The sequence below is a fragment of the Protomyctophum parallelum genome (assembly GCF_964188405.1).
Source record: "Protomyctophum parallelum genome assembly, chromosome: 15".
Lineage (NCBI taxonomy): Eukaryota > Metazoa > Chordata > Actinopteri > Myctophiformes > Myctophidae > Protomyctophum > Protomyctophum parallelum.
Genome location: NC_139710.1, coordinates 25,102,802 through 25,124,407, shown reverse-complemented (window position 1 = coordinate 25,124,407; position 21,606 = coordinate 25,102,802). Strand labels below are relative to the sequence as shown.

At 45.8% G+C, this 21,606-nt stretch overlaps 1 protein-coding gene across 5 annotated transcripts in view; it reads right to left on the bottom strand.

The window, feature by feature from the left end:
- Nucleotides 1–20,746, bottom strand: part of aebp1b (AE binding protein 1b) — a 41,675-nt gene extending 20,929 nt beyond the window's left edge. For all 5 annotated transcript variants that reach the window (XM_083784892.1, XM_083784893.1, XM_083784894.1 and 2 more), the window contains exons 1-14: nucleotides 20,133–20,746; nucleotides 17,066–17,233; nucleotides 16,885–16,950; nucleotides 16,024–16,455; nucleotides 13,018–13,092; nucleotides 11,085–11,147; nucleotides 10,538–10,612; nucleotides 7,128–7,199; nucleotides 6,612–6,721; nucleotides 2,828–2,967; nucleotides 2,629–2,719; nucleotides 1,120–1,264; nucleotides 508–599; nucleotides 30–153 (exon numbers count right to left, since the gene is read on the bottom strand). In XM_083784892.1, coding sequence (XP_083641018.1) covers nucleotides 30–153; nucleotides 508–599; nucleotides 1,120–1,264; nucleotides 2,629–2,719; nucleotides 2,828–2,967; nucleotides 6,612–6,721; nucleotides 7,128–7,199; nucleotides 10,538–10,612; nucleotides 11,085–11,147; nucleotides 13,018–13,092; nucleotides 16,024–16,455; nucleotides 16,885–16,950; nucleotides 17,066–17,233; nucleotides 20,133–20,409 — 1,930 coding nt within the window. In that variant the 5' untranslated portion in view covers nucleotides 20,410–20,746. The remainder of the gene's footprint in view (nucleotides 1–29; nucleotides 154–507; nucleotides 600–1,119; nucleotides 1,265–2,628; nucleotides 2,720–2,827; nucleotides 2,968–6,611; nucleotides 6,722–7,127; nucleotides 7,200–10,537; nucleotides 10,613–11,084; nucleotides 11,148–13,017; nucleotides 13,093–16,023; nucleotides 16,456–16,884; nucleotides 16,951–17,065; nucleotides 17,234–20,132) is intronic.
- Nucleotides 20,747–21,606: the final 860 nt, after the last annotated feature.

Here is a 21,606-nt window from a genome sequence, read left to right as displayed (position 1 = left end):
GACAGACAGACAGACCGACAGACGCCCACCTATCTCATGTTCTGTGGGGTTTCCAGAGACCACCATGGCGATGATGTCCAGTCCCTTGGAGCTCCGGCCCAGACTGTAGATGCTGGTGATGTTTGGACACTCTTCATTCACCGACTTCATCAGCTGTGAGAAGGCCATTCGGCAACACCTTTTAGATCTGCTACTTTTGCTACTTTCGACTCTCTCTCTCTGTGTGCGTGTGTGTGTGTGTGTGTGTGTGTGTGTGTGTGTGTGTATTACACAAAATATACACACACAGTCACACACCTTTATAATTCATACATATTCTATTTATTTGCTCTTATAGTTTTATTCTTTATTTAATATACACTTTGTGTGAAGCTTGCACAAAAGCAATGTCACCCACTCCCTTATACCTGGTGGTAAAGGTGACGAATGCCATTTTTCACAGACGAAAACTAACTTTTCATACTTTGGCTGCTGAAGAAAAGCAGATCTACAAAGTGTCCTACTCACCGTCACCATGTCTGTGTAGCTGTGGTGTTTGAACTCCAGATAGTCCACTGGAGTTACCTCATTCTGCCTGTGAGGGGAGCTGTTGGCTGGGTCTGAGAGGGACCAATGCAATGTCAATTTCTAAACGCTTTCATATATTCCTCTGTGAAGTTCATTTGTACATGTTTGGATGACAACACAGCCACCCTAATCTGGAGGTCAACAACGTCATCTATAAAACCATAAGTATATATAGGTGAAAGCAGTAAAAGAAAATGGCTAGCGCTGCGCCACGCAAAGAATAATAATAATAATAAAATGTAGGCTGTCGTCATCCCATTAGACTAGACTAGGCTCAGTCATCAAAGGCAGCATGCAGCAAACAGAAAGCTCTTTAGTCGTGTTTTAAAATAAATAAGAGTGGCAACAGACCTGCAGTTGTCAGCCGTTCTATTTGTTTATTTTTGGTTGTATAGGGACAGAAAAAAAGACCTTTATCCCAGATGACCTGAGAGATCTAGATGGTCGATATGAAGATCAGAAATGAATTTTCTCCCTAAACCATTAAAAGAGAGCGAGAGAGAGAGAGACAGAGAGAGAGAGAGAGAGAGAGAGAGAGAGAGAGACACCCACCAGCTACAGGACATCCCAGGACCTCCAGTCTCATACACAGACTTCCGTTCCAGCTCTGAGGGATGATCCTGATGTAGCGCGCCAACATCGCTACAGCCAGCTGGTTCATCACCGGGGTGTCCTTGTCACTGTTACCGAAGAACAGCTGTGCGCACGCACACACACGCACACGCACACGCACACAAACACACACACACGCACGCACGCACGCACGCACGCACGCACGCACGCACGCACGCACGCACACACACACACACACACACACACACACACACACACACACACATTTAATAGATCAGGGCCTGATTTATACTTGGGTTGCACTACGCTGGTGTCGTGCCCCGATCTACGAGTGTGTGGATCGGCCATTTTCCATATGTGTAGCCTGGTTAATAAACCAGACTAATATCGCACGGACCGCGGGATATTAGTCTGGGGAGGCTCAGCTTGGATTTCATTTCCAGGGGAGCGGGTTGAAACATTTTCTCTTTGACGCAATTGGTCAGAGCTACTGTCAGTCAAAGGTCTCAAGCATTGAAAGTCACTGTACCAAAGCCCGCCCATATTGCATACCGTGTCCCGATTGGCCGCCCCATTTCTCTGGTGTAGGAAATGGGCGTACAATTGAGCCTCTCCAGACCGTAATCCGCCGGCAGGCAATTTATTTTTGACGGCTGATTCGGTCTGGTTTATTAACCAGGCTACCATATGTGCCCTCTCCCTATACGCTCATTCTGTAGCTCCGAGATGAGGTCACACACTGGGCCCCTCCCACCGCGTTTCAGAAACGGCGCAAGTTTCCGCAAGAATCGTTTCTTATCCTTACCACACCATTAATCCAAAACGTGTAGGGCCCATGTAGGTTTACAGAAAATCCAACTCGCCATTTGAACTGAGCCTTTACGTCCCGTCTTTTGACAGTCGCTTCCATGTTTATCAAGGAAGTGTGCGTGTGTACGTGCATGTCGAGTGAACTGAAGTCGGTCGGAAATTTTCGACCAGGGGAGGCGCCGGGGAGGCGCTAAAGCTTTTCAACTTCCTTGATAAACATGGAAGCGACTGACAAAAGACAGGACGTAAAGGGCTCAGTTCAAATGGTGAGTTGGATTTTCTGGGCCGATCCTAAGTTTGAATTAGTGTAAACCTACATGGGCCCTACACGTTTTGGATTAATGGTGTGGTAAGGATAAGAAACGATTCTTGCGGAAACTTGCGCCGTTTCTGAAACGCGGTGGGAGGGGCCCAGTGTGTGACCTGACCTCAACTCGGAGCTACAGAATGAGCGTAGGGAGAGGGCACATATGGGGCTAGATTTATATAGGCTTATGGTTAAAAATGCCTTTTTGGGGTTTTTATACTATTCATACAATCACTGCCTTAAGTCCTCACAACTGAGAAGTTGCACAAGTTGCTTCGTGCGCAGTTCGGATGGCCAAGTCATAGACCGTGACGTACGCGTCACGGTGTGTGTGTGTGTGTGTGTGCGCGCCTGCGTGCGTGCGAACCCACCCAGTCAGAGTATCCATCATGTATGGTGGTCCACTCTCTGCTGTCATTACTGAAGGCCAGGAAGTATGATGTCACATAGTCACTCCCACTCCTGAAGAAGACACACAACCACATAGTGAGAGAGAATTTGCGTGCGTGCGTGCATGCATGCATGCTCGTGTGCGTGCTCGCGTGCGTGCGTGCGTGCGTGCGTGCGTACTCATTCTTGGAGTCTCGTCCCTGGGTGATGACCCCGGTGAACTCTGTGACCACACGGGAGTCCACCTCGAACCAGTGGATCCTGTCCTCTGCGTTGGCGCACCACGCCCCCCCTCTGGAGTCCTCCTCGTCGTCAGTACCCTGGAAGACACGCCCACTCTTAGTCCTCTGCTCAAAATCAGTCGGGCGACTGTGGCTCAAGAGGTAGAGCAGGTCGTCCAATGATCCATAGGTCGGCGGTTCGAATCCCGGCTCCTCCTGTCTACATGTCGAAGTGTCCTTGGGCAAGACACTGAACCCCAAATTGCTCCCGATGTGCTGGTTGGTACCTTGTATGGCTTCCGCCGCAATCGGTGTATGAATGTGTGTGTGAATGGGTGAATGAAATGCACAATCTATGTAAAGCGCCTTGGATAAAAGCGCTATATATAAATGCACCATTTGCTCCAATCACACGTCTTCAACCACTTATAATAGGCTCTATTATATGCACACATATTCTTATACGAGGACCAAAAGAATATGACCATATTACCCCGGTTAGCATGGCCTCACTCCATTGGCTATATGCCTGTGGCTTTTAGATCAGATTTTAAAACATGGGGTTTTTTAACGGGTTTTTTTGTGGCTTTCGCCTTATATTTTTTATGGAGGGACAGACAGTAGGCTGACAGGAAATGGGGAGAGACATGGGGGGGGGGGGAAGACATGCAGTAAAGGCCGTCGGGATCAGGAGTCGAACCCGCGGCACACTGCCAGACTGGGTTGCCAGCCAAGGTGCCTGGACCGCTGAGCTGATTTGTTTTTAAAGCACGGAAGGTGTTGCCTTTGTTGTACGGGCCCCTCACCTGTGGAATCAACTTCCATTGGAAGTTAGACAGGCTACCTCACTGGGCACTTTTAAAACTCTCCTAAAGACTCATTTTTATAGGATGGCTTTTTGTTAGAGCCTTTGGCTAATGTTTGTGCTCATTTGATTGCTTTTTGTTTTAAATTGTAATTGGTTTTGCTCTGTTCTGTTTGTTTTTTTATACTCGTGATTTTTGCTTTTGTGATTTGTTGTAATTTGTGTTGTGAAGCACTTTGTGAACTTGCTTTTGAAAGGAGCTATATAAATAAAGTTTATTATTATTATATTGGAAGGATATACAGGCTTTATGCACAGTAGCCATATTCATAGGAAAGAAATAGGCTCTTGGAAAGAAATAGGGTAGGCTATATGCACAGATGCCATATGGGAAAGAAAGTAGTCTTCTTCCTCACTTCCTTCACAGGTCTTGCCGGTTGCCACTAATGATACTAATGAAGGCTCTCCATTTTGTTCAAACACAGTGTTGGATCATTGCAATCACTCTACACCTGTGGGTATCAGTGGTCCAAGGACCATTATGCTTCCTTGAGGCGGTTCCAAATGGCCTCTTATGGGTGTGTACAAATCAGGGGGGCAGTCAGCCAGATATTTCGTGAAGCCTCATTTGAAATCGGTAGTTCATATAATGGCCTGTTGTGGCGCTGGACTGGACCCAAAAAGCCCCATAGCTCCATAGAGGCCCATGTATTTTGGCCCAACTTTACCTAGACTGTATTACCTTAATAAACATGGTCATGAATACTTTCTTCTTCCAGTCACTAGTTTAAAGTCTCATTTCTAATGTCATAATATTCTTTTTGGAAAATTATGGTCCCATTAATTAAAATAATGACCATAAAGTCGCGTATGTTCTGAGGGGCGTGGCTACCGTTACCGTCTATGATCGGGATTCCCCTCCCACTCAAGAGTCTACTCCTCCCACTCGAGTCAAAATAAAAACCAACGGAGAAGAAGGGGGGAAGTCCCGCCTCGTTGTCTGGGCAGCCAATGGCCAGCTGGACCCAAACGGAGCCAGCCAATGGCCAGCTGGTACCAAACGGATCTAGAAAGATGGCGACTTACATCAGGAATTAGCATATTATTACAGGCTTCATTTTACGTTCATGTTAGACCCGGCGAACGCTTTGTCCATATTTTTTACAGTCTATGGTACAAATGGGTGTGTAAAGGTCAGAACAACCATACCCTAAATTACTAAATGGATATAGGGCCTTAATTAGTATAATTGTGAAGGAATTAGTAAGGAAGAGGCCCAATTTCTTTACAATATGGCTATTGTTCCATATGTTAAGCCATGTGAGACTGCAACATAAATGTCAGTCACTGCAAAGCATCACTGTCAGGCAGAAACCTTGTATCTCCATAATAGCTTTCATTAGTTTTATGTTTTTATCTCTGCCGGGCCGGACAGCCAAAGGCCAGAGAGGATGTTTTCACCCCGGTCCGTCTGTTTGTCTTTTGATCCGCCTGTGCGATTTTAGAGCAGCTATAATCTCCAACCATCGCTGCCACTGTTCAGGGGCTGAAACAAACCTTCCACACACCGCACACTCCCAGTATTCCAAGGAATAACCTCCGCTCCAAATATTTCAAATCGACCGCATGGTGGCGCTATAAACAGGCCGTGGGATTCACATCATCATTGTAATGACGGTGCGATTCTCCAGGAAGGGGCGAGATCCGGTGGCGACCAACGACCAGGTCTCGACTAGTTTCGTTTTGGTCGCGACCAGATCGTTTCTCGCCGTCAGTATATGATCTTTGGGGAATGTTGTTGTGAGAATAATGCTTATGATGCTGCTGTTGTCTTCTCACTGTTGTCTTGCTGTATGTCTGTCTGCTCCACACACGTGTTTTCGTCCTGTTGTTTTCCTTGTTTCTAACCACATTGATTTTCCCCATGCTGGAGCCAATAATTCAACACAGACTTATTGTCACTGTCAGAGTCAGTCATCAGCATGCACTTTTCTCCTATATATTGTTTAATGTACTGTATGGTTGGTCAGAAAGTCTGGAGACAGCCGGATGCAGTATTTACGTGTGGAATGAGAATTTTCATCAAAACACAAGAATGTATAGTCTTTTAAATGTATATGGCTTTCGAATGTAAGCCGTCCGCAAGCCGGGCTGCGTGCCAAAGAATTTAGGAGAGTTGATACTTGCTAATGAGCACCATGTGGCTGCTAGCTTGCATGCATAATTATGTTCAGAACTATAGCATATATGTTCAGTACCATAGCATTATGTTCAGCACCATAGCATACATGTGTTCGGGATCATAGCATAATATTCAGGACCATAGCATTATGTTCAGGACATAGCAGGACATTATGTTCCTACTGTATGCATACATATGTTCAGTAGCATAGCATGACTAGTATTGACTATACGTTCAGAACCATAGCATACATATGTTTAGGATCATACATGTTCCCTCAGCCCTATGCAGTATATTTCCTCAAAACTAACCCTAACCCCTATCTCTCAAAAACTTGAGCTGTAGGATGAACTCTGACCCTTGTGTATAAATTGACTTGATGTGAATGCTCTGATGAAGGCTGCATAGCCGAAACGCATAAGCGTTCCTTTTTGGTGTTTGCCAATAAAGAAATGGAAATGTGGGTGCTTTGTCCACCGTTTATTAGATTTTTGGATGTGCTGCCTTTTTGGATTTCTTTTAAAATTCAATTTTTTTGGTGTATACTGGATTTGGGTTTGGCACTCCGCTGAGGGCCATTGCTGATGCACAACCTCTTTTTCTCATTTAATGACAGTTAAACGTTTGACCACTGGCAAGTGGCAACCCCCCTGCTTTGGTGTCTTAGGTGATGAGTCCAGGAGAGTTGTCTGTGTGTGTGTGTGTGTGTGTGTGTGTGCGTGCGTGTGTGCGTGCGTGTGTGTGCGTGTACAGTACCTGCATGTTGAGGCGTGCTCGCTGCGGTGCATAGCGGTACTGAGACATGGAGGAGGCCAAGAACTGGTCTGGTTCGACTTTGTGAGACTCCAAGCCAAGAGGAGGACACTCTGATACACACGTGCACACACACACACACACACACACACACACACACACACACACACACGCATGCACGCACGCACGCACGCACGCACGCACGCACGCACGCACACACACACACACGCACATGCAAACACAGACACACACACACACACACACACACACACACACACACACACACACATACACACACACACACACACACACACACACACACACACACACACACACACATGAACACATAGGTACAAAGGTTAGATCATAATATTAGATACCACATTGTGCGTGTTTAAACTAAAGACTACGAAGGATGTTGTTCCACATGAAAACTTGAGTTTTTGAGAAAAAACTGAAATAATAACACAAAGAATGAATGAAGGGGCCAAAAGCGTGATGGCCTTGATCAGAACGTACTCTTTGGTTCCTTGAAGACTCGTGGTCTGTTCCTGGCTCGCTCCTCCGCCTCCTTCAGCCTCTGTGCTCTCTCTGAAAAACAAGTTATTATAACGAAATAAAACTAATGAAATGAAACAAGTTATAATAGTTAAAAGAATCTAACCAAATAAAACAGCACCTCTGTCTCCTTCGGCCTCTGGACACTGCTGCTAAATGATAAGCTATTGTACTGTTTAAGACCCTAAACCAAACTCTTTGTCATTACATCCAGTAGTTTATCATTATTGTGTATATTTGTAATTGTATATTTTGATTATATTACATATATTTTCTTTTAAGAATAAGATATTATTACGTAAAATGTTAGCACAATTTTGTCCCTACAACATTTCTCTGCCTGTACTTGTATAAGTTAATGACACAATAAAACCTTCTAGATTCTCTCTAACAAAAGAAAAGAAAAGAAAACAACAACAAGTCACGGCAGGGCCCAAGCAGGACCAGATGGCAATAAGATGTGTTGAGTCCCTCTGGGGGACGCATGCATCAATCAAGCTGCCGCTGTTTTGACATGCTAAATGTAAGACAGACCATCTATCCAACGGCACATGAATTACATTGTGAACTCAGTGCTACAGTACATAGTACACACTGACCTATCATTGTAAATTACATTGTGAACTCAGTGCTACAATACATATAGTACACACTGACCTATCATTGTAAATTACATTGTGAACTCAGTGCAAGACACCAACTTATAATTGCAAATTACATTGTGAGTGACACTGACTTATTGTGGACAACAGAGCTACCAGAAAGGGGGGGAGGGGGCATTTGGCAAAAACACAACAGCCAAGACATACAGTATGGGCTCTTCCTTCAGCTGAGACCGGGCTAGCTGGTCCTAGCTGGTTAGGGTTAGAGTCTAGACTCTAGAGCTATGGTCCTCAGAGTTACTACAGGGGGGGGGGGGGGGGGGGGGGCTGCGAAACCTTTGTGTGATAGGAAGTTTTTCTCTTTTCCCCCCAGTCTTTTCTATAGTATCCCTATTCTGTGGAGAATGCAGCTGCTCTATTCTTGATGCTTGTATAAGAGCTAGATCTACGGTTTTCAGCAAAAAAACATTTGGTGTCGCAGGAAGAAAGAGCGGACAAGTTTACACATTAACACATCATAAATCCTACATAATTAATAGGAAAGGTCATGCAAAGCAACACTGACGACAGTGCTGTCATCAAGTCTATGAAGCTATCTATGAAATCATTATACAAACTTACAAAGCTTGTAGCTATTCCGGGTGCGCGCCACTGGTGCACAGCTAATGGCTTCTGGCTTTCATGGCTCAGGAAACGCTGGTTCCCATGGCTACTTATTCTACACACATTTGGCCCTCAAAAGTATAGTAAATTACCGTAGTAAAACACGTGCACACGCACACACACGCACACACACACACACACACACACACACACACACACACACACACACACACACACACACACACACACACACACACACACACACACATGTGCTTTCATATTGAAGAGGCAAAGCTGAATGGCTGCATGTGACAGGAGGTGTTAACCTTGAGGTTTAAGCAGCCTTGGTGTTTAACCTCCCCCCTAGTCTGTGGTGAAGCTGCGTGCTTCCAGAGCCATGTTGAACCGCCTCCTCCCCCCATAGCCGTACTGTCTCTGTCGAAGCGTGGAAGAGGGATACGCTCTGTTGACACTTGTCTTGACAATGTCACATATATCATTTGGCTCTGATGCTGCCGTGTGTGTGTGTGTGTGTGTGTGTGTGTGTGTGTGTGTGTGTGTGTGTGTGTGTGTGTGTGTGTGTGTGTGTGTGTGTGTGTGTGTGTGTGTGTGTGTGTGTGAACCAGCTGCGGGCTTAACCTCGCTCCAGCAAGGAGAGCGAGGAGAGGAGCTAGAGCAGCACACGTGGCAAACTGCTGGCTGTGAACTGAATATACTTTGGATTTTCTTTATATCCCAAAGGTCCCCGGACGGTGTTCAACATCTCCCCCCTGGTGTCTCTCTTTCACATTCCGTCTATATCAGCCTGCTCTTTCCTCCTTATCGTTTCTGTGCATGTGGTGCAACAACCTCCCCTATAACTGGACCTTCCCCCCCCTCCCCCTCCTGTTGGCCGGCTCGCCACAGATTAAACACACAAAAAATGTTTAACAAGTGTCTTTTCACTGGCCAACATCTACACTGATTTATTCAGTTTTTTAGGGAATGACCCTTTGTCCTCGCTGCTGAAGCACCCACCCCCCCATCACTATGCCACATGTTCAAGTACTATAGTGAGTATAGTGTTGCCAGATTTTGAGAGAGAGAAATAAGCAACCAGGTCTATGAAAACAAGCTCAAAAGAAGCGATTGTTATAAGCCACATGAATTACATTCTGGAAGCAAGCCCCGCCCCCCAAAAAATCACCAAAGGCACAACTACCAATATTTACAGGCCAACTTTACAGAAGGAAAACGAGCCCAAAGTCACTTATAACAAGCAGACGTGGCAACTCGGGCAGTGAGTCGACATCTGCATCTCCTTACAAGGGTAATGTGAGCGGATGGTATGACGCTCCGATATCAGTTCATAACAGAGTTTCACTCCCGGGGTCGTGTTCTCTCTGCACTGTTATGTATAAGGCTCTGGCTCTCAAAGTGGGCTCCGGGGACCCACCAGGGGTTCCAGGAGGGTCCCCGGCAGAACGAGGAACAGTTTAAACAATGTTTTTGAGGGGCACTATAGCCCCTCCAATGCATTACACTGACTAGCCCCACGCGTCATTACACCATGTGGCAGCCAATTATATGGACGATTAATTTTTGTTTATACTAAAATAACCAGCCAAGCCAAGTCTACGGATTTTAATGTTTGTTCAGGACAGTGAATGACAATGTAAGACGAACTTGTAGGTTGGCCATTTTTGAAACATTTTGAAAAGATTTGAATCATTCTGAAAACACACGCAAGTCGTCTCTTATGGGGGGGATGGGGGGGTCCTTGACACAACATCTTTTTAGATGTGGTTCTGTGACCAAATGCATGACAACGTTGGCGCGCCACTAGCCTGGCCCAGTCAGCATGATATAGAGGGGCGTGTGCCACCGGGATCACTGCGTTGGATCACATTGGTTCGTCGATCTGAGCGCCTGCCCCCCCTCTGCCCCTCCCCTATCCCTGGTAGAAAACAGAGGACAACAGTGGCGTCACCAAATTTGGAGCGACGCCCCCCTCTGCACTGTATAGTTCACTCCCACTCCTAGACGAGGAAATGGGTCTCCTTCTCCCAGGCTTTCATTTTTTTGAGACAAATGCGAACGTAAATAAAAGCCTGGGTATTACCGAGGCCAGCGCGTCACTGACGTAAGGAAGAACAACAGATGGCACGACGTGATGTCTCATCTTACCTCTCTCGTCCCTCTCGGTTTTTGCCTGTCGTTCTTTCTCCAGCCTCTCTCTCTCCTCCTCGTCTTCTTTTCTCCCTGTGGAGCCATCAATCAATCAATCAATCAATCAATCAATCAATCAATCAATCAATCCACCATTAAAAACACTGTGGGCTTTGAGGTTTGTATAAAGCATCCAGAGTTCCAGACCCATGAATCAAATGTGGTTGATTGATTGATTGATTGAATACTTTATTAGCAGTTTGCAAAAGATAATGGATGGATGGATGGATGGATGGATGGATGGACGGACGGACGGACGGACAGACGGACGGACGGACGGACGGACGGACGGACGGACGGACGGACGGACGGACGGACGGACGGACGGACGGACGGACGGACGGATGGATGGATGGATAGATGGATAGAGTATAATGGATTTAAGGGATTAAAATAAAACTGTATGCGGTCACACAGTGAAAATTATCCCAGAAGTGATAATAAAGTGACATTGTGTGTGCGTGCATGCATGTGTGTGTGTGTGTGTGTGTGTGTGTATACATACTCTGCCCATAGTCATAATCATCATACCAGGTGCTCTCGTCAGGAGGAGCGAGCGTGGGCTCGTCTGTATAAAAGAGGAGAGCGCACAACACATGATGAGTCACTCCTCAAAATGACGAGTCACTCCTCATGACGCACACATTTGACCAGATGTCTTAATTCCAGGTCTTCCAGGCGGGAAATTAAGGCCACCGTCTTATGCACAATCTCTATTATGCAAGTCAATGCTGAACGCAAACACATAACTGTAAGACATTTTTGCACCATGACTTAAAAAGACTCATAACATAACAAAATGGCATTGGACACGCTTGTCTGATGAAGAGCATTCCAGAGGCATGGTGTGCCAATATACTCTACCAACCCTCTCTTACAAATTAAAGGTCTGTTCCATTTAATTTCAAGGACCCGTTAACTCTTAGAGTGTACAAATGGAACCAATTGGACCCCTAAGAGTCTTTCTTGTGAGCCAACGTGCATAATAATATACAGGAAATGTCATGGCAAAAGATGGGGAGTCGAGCCTGCGACACGTTACGCAGATTAGCTAATCTAATCTAACCAAATTCTGAAGAACGTGTGAAATGATGAGACATTCAGCACCGAGTACTTTTAGTTTTGGCATTTTATAGTGTATATGTTGATGCCAAGTACTTGTGCATCACCTCTTCACTCAAGTAATAAATCTGATTAGCCTAGTTTGGTATATCCTATACGGATATAGGCTATACCGCTATCGGATAGCGGTATAGCCTATATCCGAATAGCCTACACATGAAGCTGCAACGCTTCATGTGTAGTTCATGAGTTGAAAAGCCCCCCCCCCCCCTTTGATGAAAACTGCCTTCTTGAGTTTTTTTTTGGCCTGAGATGATGCAAACTTGCATAGTGCCAGATAAAGTTATCTACTTTGGATGATAATAACTAAATTCCTCTGATCAAAGTCAGATGGGGCCTTTCGTAACATCTTGAGCGTAACAGAGCATTCCAAATTGGAAATTGCAAACATCAGTGTTGAAGATTTTGAGTTTTTGACCGGTCTGCAAAAGTAACGGAAAAAATACACTAACACACATGCACGCACACACGGAAACGCACACACACACGCGCACACACACACACACGCACACGCACACGCACACGCACACGCACACACACACACACAGACAAAAACACAAGATCTCCTGCAGACATTTTAGGAGATTATATATTTCTTGAACTCTCCAAGCTGTACAAATAACGCGTTAGCACCGCCCCCTACGACCACAACAACCAGTCAACCACCGTTTTGCAAACCAGCGTAAACTCGTCGCATGCAGCATGTCATTTAAATGTACAGCAGTTAAACGTTTTAATTCACATTTACAAGAACTACGGTATAATAGGGTTGATGACAGGGTTTTTAATTATGCTCTCAAATGAAACCGCGGCGGCTGTGTTGACTGTGGGGGATACCGGCGGTATAGCACACTCTGTTAAAAAGTAGGGCAGCTTAGCTCATAGAAACATTACACTGTTCCCATGCGCTGCTGAAGTGCTTAAATATGAACTCTCATACTGTTCCACCCTCAAAGCAGGGATCAGATGGATATTTCATTATGTGAGTCTATACTGCACTTCTGAATTCCATCCTTTCGGGATTTGATGTGTTAAAAACTGACATTTTAATCAAATAGTTAAATTGGGAAAACATCAGACATAAATGTCATGCATATCAGACTTTACCACCGGAGATTTGAAATTGAGGTTTGGAAAAAAACAACTGACTTACCAACTGATTTACGATCGTTGACTTTCTGGTTTATGTAGAAGCAAAATGCTACTGTAGCCCTAAAGCCACTAAAGCTATCAATTAAAGGACCTGCTATATAGCTTCTATATGAATTATTATATTATATTATTGTTATTATAGTTTCTAATGAGTAGTTACTTACCTGTTACAGTTTCTATTTCTATTTCAGGGCTGACCTCTTTACCGTCTGGAAAGGGAAGTTTTTCTGGCACTTCATCTACAGCATGGAGAGAACAGATTGATGGATTGAATTGATTGAATTGATTGAATTGATTGAATTGATTGATTTGATTGATTTGATTGATTTGATTGATTTGATTGATTTGATTGATTTGATTGATTTGATTGATTGATCAAATTAAAACAGGAAAGATAAGACTTATTGTGTGGAGATGTGTTATGTTAGAAAAACTAATCCAAGGGGGACCGAATGTCAAAACAATAACTTGGATCAACTATGATCCAAGTTATACGCAGGGGAGGATTATCCAGCGGGCCTGTTGGGCCCAGGCCCAGGGGCCCCTGAGCTAGGGCGTCCGCGTGACCGCGAAGAGGCTCAAGCTCAGGGGCCCCCCAAAAAAGGGGGTAACAGTGAACAACAGTGTCACTGTTATTCACTGGCTTATTCATTTGTGTCAATAAAATAACCCCAAAAGTCATAAACCATCATGATACGGTACATTACTGCAAGTGTTTAAACCCTCAGTTTGCTTTTGCATTTATTTGGCTTAATTTTTGGCTGTTTATTATTTTTAAGCAATCCCTTGCTGTAAATCTGAATATCGCAGGCCTATATGTCATAATTGTTATGCGTACAGCCGTACACGCGTGCAGACAGTATGCGCCACCGTCATGCCCTTTTGCATGACGGTGGCCCAGGGGTCCATCATTTCTAGATCCGCCTATGACACGACTAAGTATGCCTTGCCGAGCCATGTGGCCCATACGATAGGACAGGAGCCCATCTTCTGTTTCTGTACTGTAGTGTACTACAGTAGGCCCCCTGGACATGACACTGGTAGGTTATGTCACAGGGACTTATTTAACCCATTTTGGACTGAGGCTGATTTTAAAAACGCCTTCAAAATTCTGACCTAAGTTTTCTGAAATACTTCAAATATTCATATAGCAGCATAATTTTTTTGTAATTTTTGAATACTGTACATACTGTACAGAACCCCAAAAGGGGTTCCCGTCCAGAAGGGTATAGTATTTTAAACTTACAAAAAAGGGTTACCGGCCTATAATGGGTTAATTTCTGATACCCGATTGCAAACAGTACAACGCATCGCAATGCAAAATATATTTTTTCAGATGGGGGTCCGTGGCTAAAATAGACACGAATCTGGGGATCCCTGACATGAAAAGGTTTGAGAAGCAATGCTCTAGATTAGAAGCTGGACCGGGGTGGGGGACGAGGCGCCACGGGACCTGTGGAAAAGGCTGAGGTATAGCAGTCCAGTGGAAACCCCAGCGTCATAAAACCATCATCTCATCTCCTCTCTATCAGCAGTGAAACAGTGTGTGCTGTCCAGTGCGTTCGTTGAGAGACGCGTTGCAGTCAAAACGTGACAACATATTTCCATAATCAGACCTGCTGCTGGAAACCTACAAAAAAGAATGTTCTCAAACCCCTGCAGTCTGAGAGTTACAGCTGGAGGCTGGGGTTCAAGTGGTATGTGGAGGGAAGCTAGAAAGAAGTTCCGTCATAAAAGATTGTATAGTGCAGTCAGTGGACAGACTGTTACTGCAAAGATTGAATAGTGCACTGCAGTGGACTCTTACTAGGTGCACAAGTACTCTAAACGGCACAAAAATATATATGTTGAAGGTTCAAGGTTACTTTGTCTTTCTAGAGAAATGTGTAATTGGAGACAAGGACCAGCTGCATAGTGCATATAGTTTGCATACATACACAATGCAATACATTACAATGCAACTATCAATTTGTTTCTTTAGCTATTATTCTATCTATTACTTTTTCGATGAACCGAATAATCGAGAAGCAGTTTCTTCCAACATTGACCAAATCGATTAGTATGATTAACCAATTATTTAATGAATACTCTGCCGTGCATCAGTGTCACATACATAGCAAAGATGGCCGATATACCGGGTTACAAAAGTGACGAGATAACAAAACAAATGTGACAAAAGAAAACAGCTTCACCGTCTTCACGGAACCAATGTGAAGACTTTACGCGTCGGTGTCTCTCCATATTGTTACGGTGTCAGGGTTGGTTTTCAGAGCAGCGGGCGTACAGTCAGGAGTTTACTACTCAGACAGTGAGCTTAGATTATATCACCACATGTCTATCATTATAGACACAGATCTCTACACTGGACACCTATTGCTTGACAATATCAATAAAGATATTTGAAGCAGACACCGCTAACTGTAACCGTAATCTCCTTCAGCGAACCAGCAACTATATACAGTCTTATACTTTCAGCTGAGGAATATCTGTAAAATAAAGTTCTTCTTGTCTTTTGCAGTCACCGTCCTTTTATTTCATCACGCCTAGTCTACTGCAACTCCCAAAAACAAATAACAAATACTATGAAGCGAGACCATATAACTGTGAGCTTCAGGAGTTATTTCCTTTTACATTTTTATCACACAATTTTGCAACCCATTTTAATTTTCAATTCCCTAAGCTGCTGTAATCCTGAGAGCTATACTCTCCATCTGCCAAACTGGGGAGAGTCCTGAACTGAGCTCATGCTTCCTTCAATGCGAAAGTGAGCAGGCCACTTATCACCTGACAGTGGGGAGTTTCCCGGTTGGACCAAGGAAGCTTAGAGAAGGAAAGGTCATGGTCACTTGACTGGGCTGCGCCATGACACTTTCATGGGAGCCAAACCTCGCACTGGAAGTTCAATGAATACATGGCAGTGAATGGAGCTGAATGGACAAGATTACTGCATGTTTTTTTGTGAGAACATGGGGAGAACATGCAAACTCCACACAGAAAGGCCCCTTTGCCAAACCCACCTATAGGGTATGGGCGCTGATGGAGGTCATCAATCGATTTAAGGGCAGATGTAAAGATTTTACTGATCACTTTTTTGCATGGACAGGCTTCCAAGTACAGTACATTATGGACAGGCTGGAGCCCTGTAAGCGTGCATGAGGTCATATACGTACATTTGGCGTCCCAGTAATCTCCGTCGTCCGTGTCGGCCTTCCCGTCCACCTCGGGGGCCAGCGGCGTGGGCTCCGCTCCTCGCCAGTCGTAGTCGTCGTACTCGCCGACCTCCTCCGCCTTATCGGGCCGGGGCGCCTCGGCGGTGGCGGCGGGCATCGGCCGGTCGTCGTCGTCGTAGGGGGCGTCAGTCACGGGGGGCGCCGGCCGCCGCTCCTCCTCCTCCTGCTCCGGGGTAAAGTTGTAGTCGTCGTAGGGGGCATCGGTGTACGGCTCCTCGGAGGGCGTGGTGGTGTGCGGCGGCGGCGGTGATGGCGGTGCCTGGTAGTCGTAGCCCTTCCAGTAGTCGTCATCCTCGCCTGCCGGCCGAGGCACCTCCCCGGGCACCCCCCCCTCCTCCTCCTCCTCCTCCTCTGGCTTCCAGTAGTCATCCTCTGTGTGTGATGAAGGCATAGGTGAAACAGAGGTGGAGACTTTCGTCGACTAGAACAAAAAAAAATCCTCGACTAAAACTTTTGAAGTGACTAAATATGAGTATGACTACAACTAAATGACATGTTTCTGACATATCAGTTCCATTACGTGACTTTTGTGACGATATCGGTATCGACAAGCAGCCCATGTGTTCCAATTAACCCAAAACTCTGGCATGGGTCGGGAACTAGTACACCAGTAAATCACCCAAGACCAGTATGCAGTCGCTGGATTGTGTGTGTGTGTGTGTGTGTGTGTGTGTGTGTGTGTGTGTGTGTGTGTGTGTGTGTGTGTGTGTGTGTGTGTGAGGGTGTGTGTGTGTGTGTGTGTGTGTGTGTGTGTGTGTGTGTGTGTGTGTGAGTGCGCGTGCGTGCGTGGGTGATACTCACCACCGCCTTCAGGATAAGGGTAGTCTGGATAGGCCTCAGGTTCAGCGGGCGGTTCGGTGGGGGGCTCTGAAAAGACAGACAGACATGTTCAGGTGTAGACATAGACAGACAGACATGTTCAGGTGTAGACATAGATAGACAGACATGTTCAGGTGTAGACAGACACCACCCCTCTGTATACCTGTGGTGGTGGGAGGTGGGGTGGTGGTTCTAGTCTTCTCCTTGTTCTTCTTGCCCTTCTTGTCCGTTTTGGGTTTCTTGGTGGCGTTGGGGTCTTTGGGCTCTTTATTCTTCTTCTTGTCCTTCTTCTTCTTCTTGCCTTCTTCTTCCGGCGCTCTCCTCACCCTGCCTGGGATAGAGAGAGAGACACACATTCAATACCTTTTAAGCCTCAGATAAGATAATAGACGGAAGCTGTCTGAACCTTTCCTGAAACATGCAGGACATGATTGATTGATTGATTGAATTTATTAACAGATTGGAGAATTACAGTACATTTCAAGCACAACTCAATACAAAACTGTTAACTGTGAGTGGACGACAATAAAGTATTACACTTGTTTACAATAGTACATACAAATCATCATAACAATTAGAGACATACAAATATATATATATTTGGATTCAGGCTTTACGGGGGCCAGTTTCAAATTGCTGCCATCCGTAGGTACCCTTTGAGAGTGGTTTTGAAGGAGTCAAGGGATTTGCATGTCTTAATGACTGTTGGTAGGGCGGTCCACATTGTGATGGCATAGGAGCAAAAGGAATTTAGTCCCTCGTTTGTGCCGAATCTGGGTTGCACATGGTTTGTTGAGCTCCCTCTGGTGTTATGTGTGTGGACTTCGTTAAGGAAGCATTTAGACAGGTACATGGGTATCTTGGTGGTGTATAGTGAATCTTGTGGACCAGACCCGTTGCAAGACGCTGTACTCTGTCGTCAACCCTAAGCCATTCCAGTCTGTCAAAATGAGCAGGGGTGAGGTGGGTTCGAGGAGTGAGGCCAAGTAGTAACCTGACCAGACACAACGCTCCACACGTCCTAGACTATTATCGCTCTTGGCTCCCAAACTGTGGAACAAGCCAGATTGCAACCCCCAATGCAGCTAGAACTGCAGACGCACTCCCAATTTCCCGCTGTAAGCTGAAGACTCACATCTTCAGACTCCACCTCATAGTCCGTAGCACTTGACCTATAGCCTTGACGGTCGTGTAGTCTTATGCAAAGGCTGAATGTTATTTAGACTGATGCCAGGTTCATTTGTTTACCTGCCATCCGTTTGAGTTTCAACGTACAGATGATATTCTTTTGACATTATATTATTTGGAGTAGGCCGTCTAATGCTATTTTCTTGGTTTACCTGTGATCCTATAGATTACTGAGGCACTACACTGTCTCTCTGAATTTGATCTACAGGTATGCCATTACCTTGCGTACGTATTGTCACTCTGGATAATCCTGATCGTCTGTTAAAAGTATAAACTGTCAAATATATAGTATCTCCAGCACTGCCATCAGACTTAGCACTGGTGATCAATAGACATTTTTGGATTGATTGATTGAATAATGTATTAGTGAAACATTTTAAACAATCCAGTAAGCTATGGTGCAACATCGTAACATCAAGTGATACATCCAATGCTGATCTGCTCCGTCAGAATGCAGCACGACCCTGGGAATCTGAGGCGACCAGTTAAACCTTATCTTCATTTAGCCTACTACAGTAATTGGTCCCCAGTAAGGCTCGTCATAAGCTGGCACTGCTACTCGGATGCGGGCTGTGGACAGTTCAGAAAGTTCAAAGTCTAGCCTGGCGCGGCCAGACTTATAGTGAGGATTATCGCTATATGAGTCTGGCCGCGTCAGGCTAGCAAAAGTCGGGTGACTTCTCTGGTTCATGGGTTCCCAAAGTGGGGTCCAGGGACCCCTAGGGGTACTTGAGGGAGTTCCATGGGGTACCGGCCGTCCATTTGGTTCCATTTGTACACTCTCAGAGTTAAACTAACAGTGGTTTTACAATATAAATTGGGGGTACCAGAGATAGAAATGCCATTAAATCGGGGGTCCGTAGCACAATGCGTGTGAAACTGGGGGTCCATGAAATTAATGTGTATCGGAATCACTGCTAGAGCCGTAAAAATCCTCCCTTATCGGGGTCACTGGCATATGTTTTCAAATGGGGGTCCGTGGCCTAATAAATGTCGATTTGGGGGTCCTTGGGAACCACTGCTCTGGTTTACTAGCAGTGACCAATTGGCTCCGGAAAAAACAGACAATCAGGCAGATAGACAGACACTCTTTTTTTCCAGCATGGGGGTTAAAACATCATCACATTTCTTTAGTGGAACGGTGGGTCCATGTGGTTAATGATCAGTTTCTTCCACTGTCCATTCCAGTGTACTGAATGGAGGTGTAATCAGCACAATTCATCAGCACACACACACACACACACACACACACACACACACACACAGCGGAAAAGTCTGGAAGATCACTTTCCCCTGCTTGATTTTTTTTCTTTTCTTTCATAGAGCAGCACAAAAGTAGCGAAAATAACCGATCTAAAAGCTTGTCAAGCTGACAATGCTTCGTATTGTGATGTGTTGTGAGCTTGGAGAGTTGGAGACCTGCCTTTTTTCCACCAGGTTTGTCTGTTATAGAACACACCATATAACATATATATAACATATATATGAACATATAACACTAATGAAAAGTATTTTATGTGTCTAAATAATAACTACACTGGATCCATTTTCCATTCCACCAGACAGTGATGTCTTGTGAAAGACTGTGTTCCATTGTAGAGTGTGTGTGTGTGTGTGTGTGTGTGTGTGTGTGTGTGTGTGTGTGTGTGTGTGTGTGTGTGTGTGTGTGTGTGTGTGTGTGTGTGTGTGTGTGTGTGTGTGTGTGTGTGTGTGTGTGTGTGTGTGTGTTGTGTGACCTGTGCCAAACACACTCCCCTTCACCTGTTGGTGCCCAGATGTGGTAGACACAGGTCAACATCTGGACTGACTAATGCTGGCTGGACTCGTCGTCAGAGAATGAATGAGTATGAGAGTGTGTGTGTGTGTGTGTGTGTGTGTGTGTGTGTGTGTGTGTGTGTGTGTGTGTGTGTGTGTGTGTGTGTGTGTGTGTGTGTGTGTGTGTGTGTGTGTGTGCGTGCACGCTTCATTCATACACTCCACAACACTAATGACACTTTTTTAACATGACTATTACAACAAACACATCCCTCGTGTGCTCTTACCTGCCAGGGCCGAAGCCTCCTCCTCCTCTGCATTACGTTTCACCTTGTAGTCTGCGTCCAGCAGCGGTCCATCCTCCTCTCTGCCCGGGCCGTCCGGCGAGTCCTCCTCTCCCCTCGTCCGGTGGTGGAGGAGGAGAAGGAGGTCTCCCCCTGCCTCTCCCTGTGCTCCTCCAGCCTGCTGGAGTGAGGCGAGGAGCCCCCCGGCGGTGTGCCCTCCCCTGGGGAGCAGCGTGCAGCAGCATAGGGCCAGCAGAGCCACGGCAGACTGACCCTTCATCCCGTATACACCGATTCTCCTTCAATTAACCGCACAGCGCTGAACCCAACGCAGGCTGGTGCTCGTTTGGTTCCAAAACCCACCCTCTCTCTCTCCCTCTCTCTCTCTCTGCTGCTGCTGACTGGCTGGAGCCGTTTGTTGTTATAGATCACTGATCCAGTGTCAGGTCCTACTTTAATCCGTACAGTAGTAGTAGTAGTAGTTGTTGTTGTTGTCCTGCTTTGACTCCTCGCAAAACAGAGGTCTGTACAGAATTTGAGACTTTCCTCCTCAGTTCTCAGTTCTTCCTGCTTGCCATGTGCTTCCACACCTTCACTCCACTGGCCGGGGACTGGGAGCTCTCCACACACTGCTGTGAGACCCAGTCGCAAGACTCCAGGCAAGACGCACGCACGCACACGCACACACACACACACACACACACACACACACACACACACACACACACACACACACACACACACACACACACACACACACACACACACACACACACACGCGGCCAGACAGACAGAGATGTAGTGGGAGGGGGGAGGGATAGCCACAGGGAGGGGAGGGGAGAATTGGAGCCACAACAGCAATCCAGCCCCAGGAAAAAGACTGTGTTGGTTGTGTTCTAATTCCCCCGGCCTGTGTGCAGTGCAGCTCTGGTCAGCTGACTAAACAACTAAACAACCGGAGGCCGGACAATCCCCCTCATCACCTCACCTGGCTGACGAGTCGCTGCAGGTGTCAGACAACACACAACAGACTGTGGGGGGGGGGGGGGGGGGGGGAGCAGAGCAGTGCCGTGAAACATATTTATGGGTTTAAGTTAAATATCCTACTCTTTATGTGGGTTAGGGATCAATCAGCTATATTAATTTGGGGGGCCATGACGTCACATGGAAATATTAACCACTGGTTTAAATAATTAGTGAAGTAAGCCCAAATAAGAAACTACACTTTAGAAACAAGCCTCCCCAAAAAGACGCAATCCACACAACTACCAATTAATATTTCCAAGCGACTTTAGAGAAAAACAAGCCCAAAATAAGCAGACTTGGCAACACTGCTTGTAGCTCCGGGTTCAAGAAAAGGAGAGAGATAGAGAGCAGGTCAGTGCTCTCTCTCTATCTCTCTCTCAGCTTGTGATGCATTCCTCTCTAGACTAAACTTCACCCTGCAGTCCTAGCTCCTACCAAGCACCACCAGCAC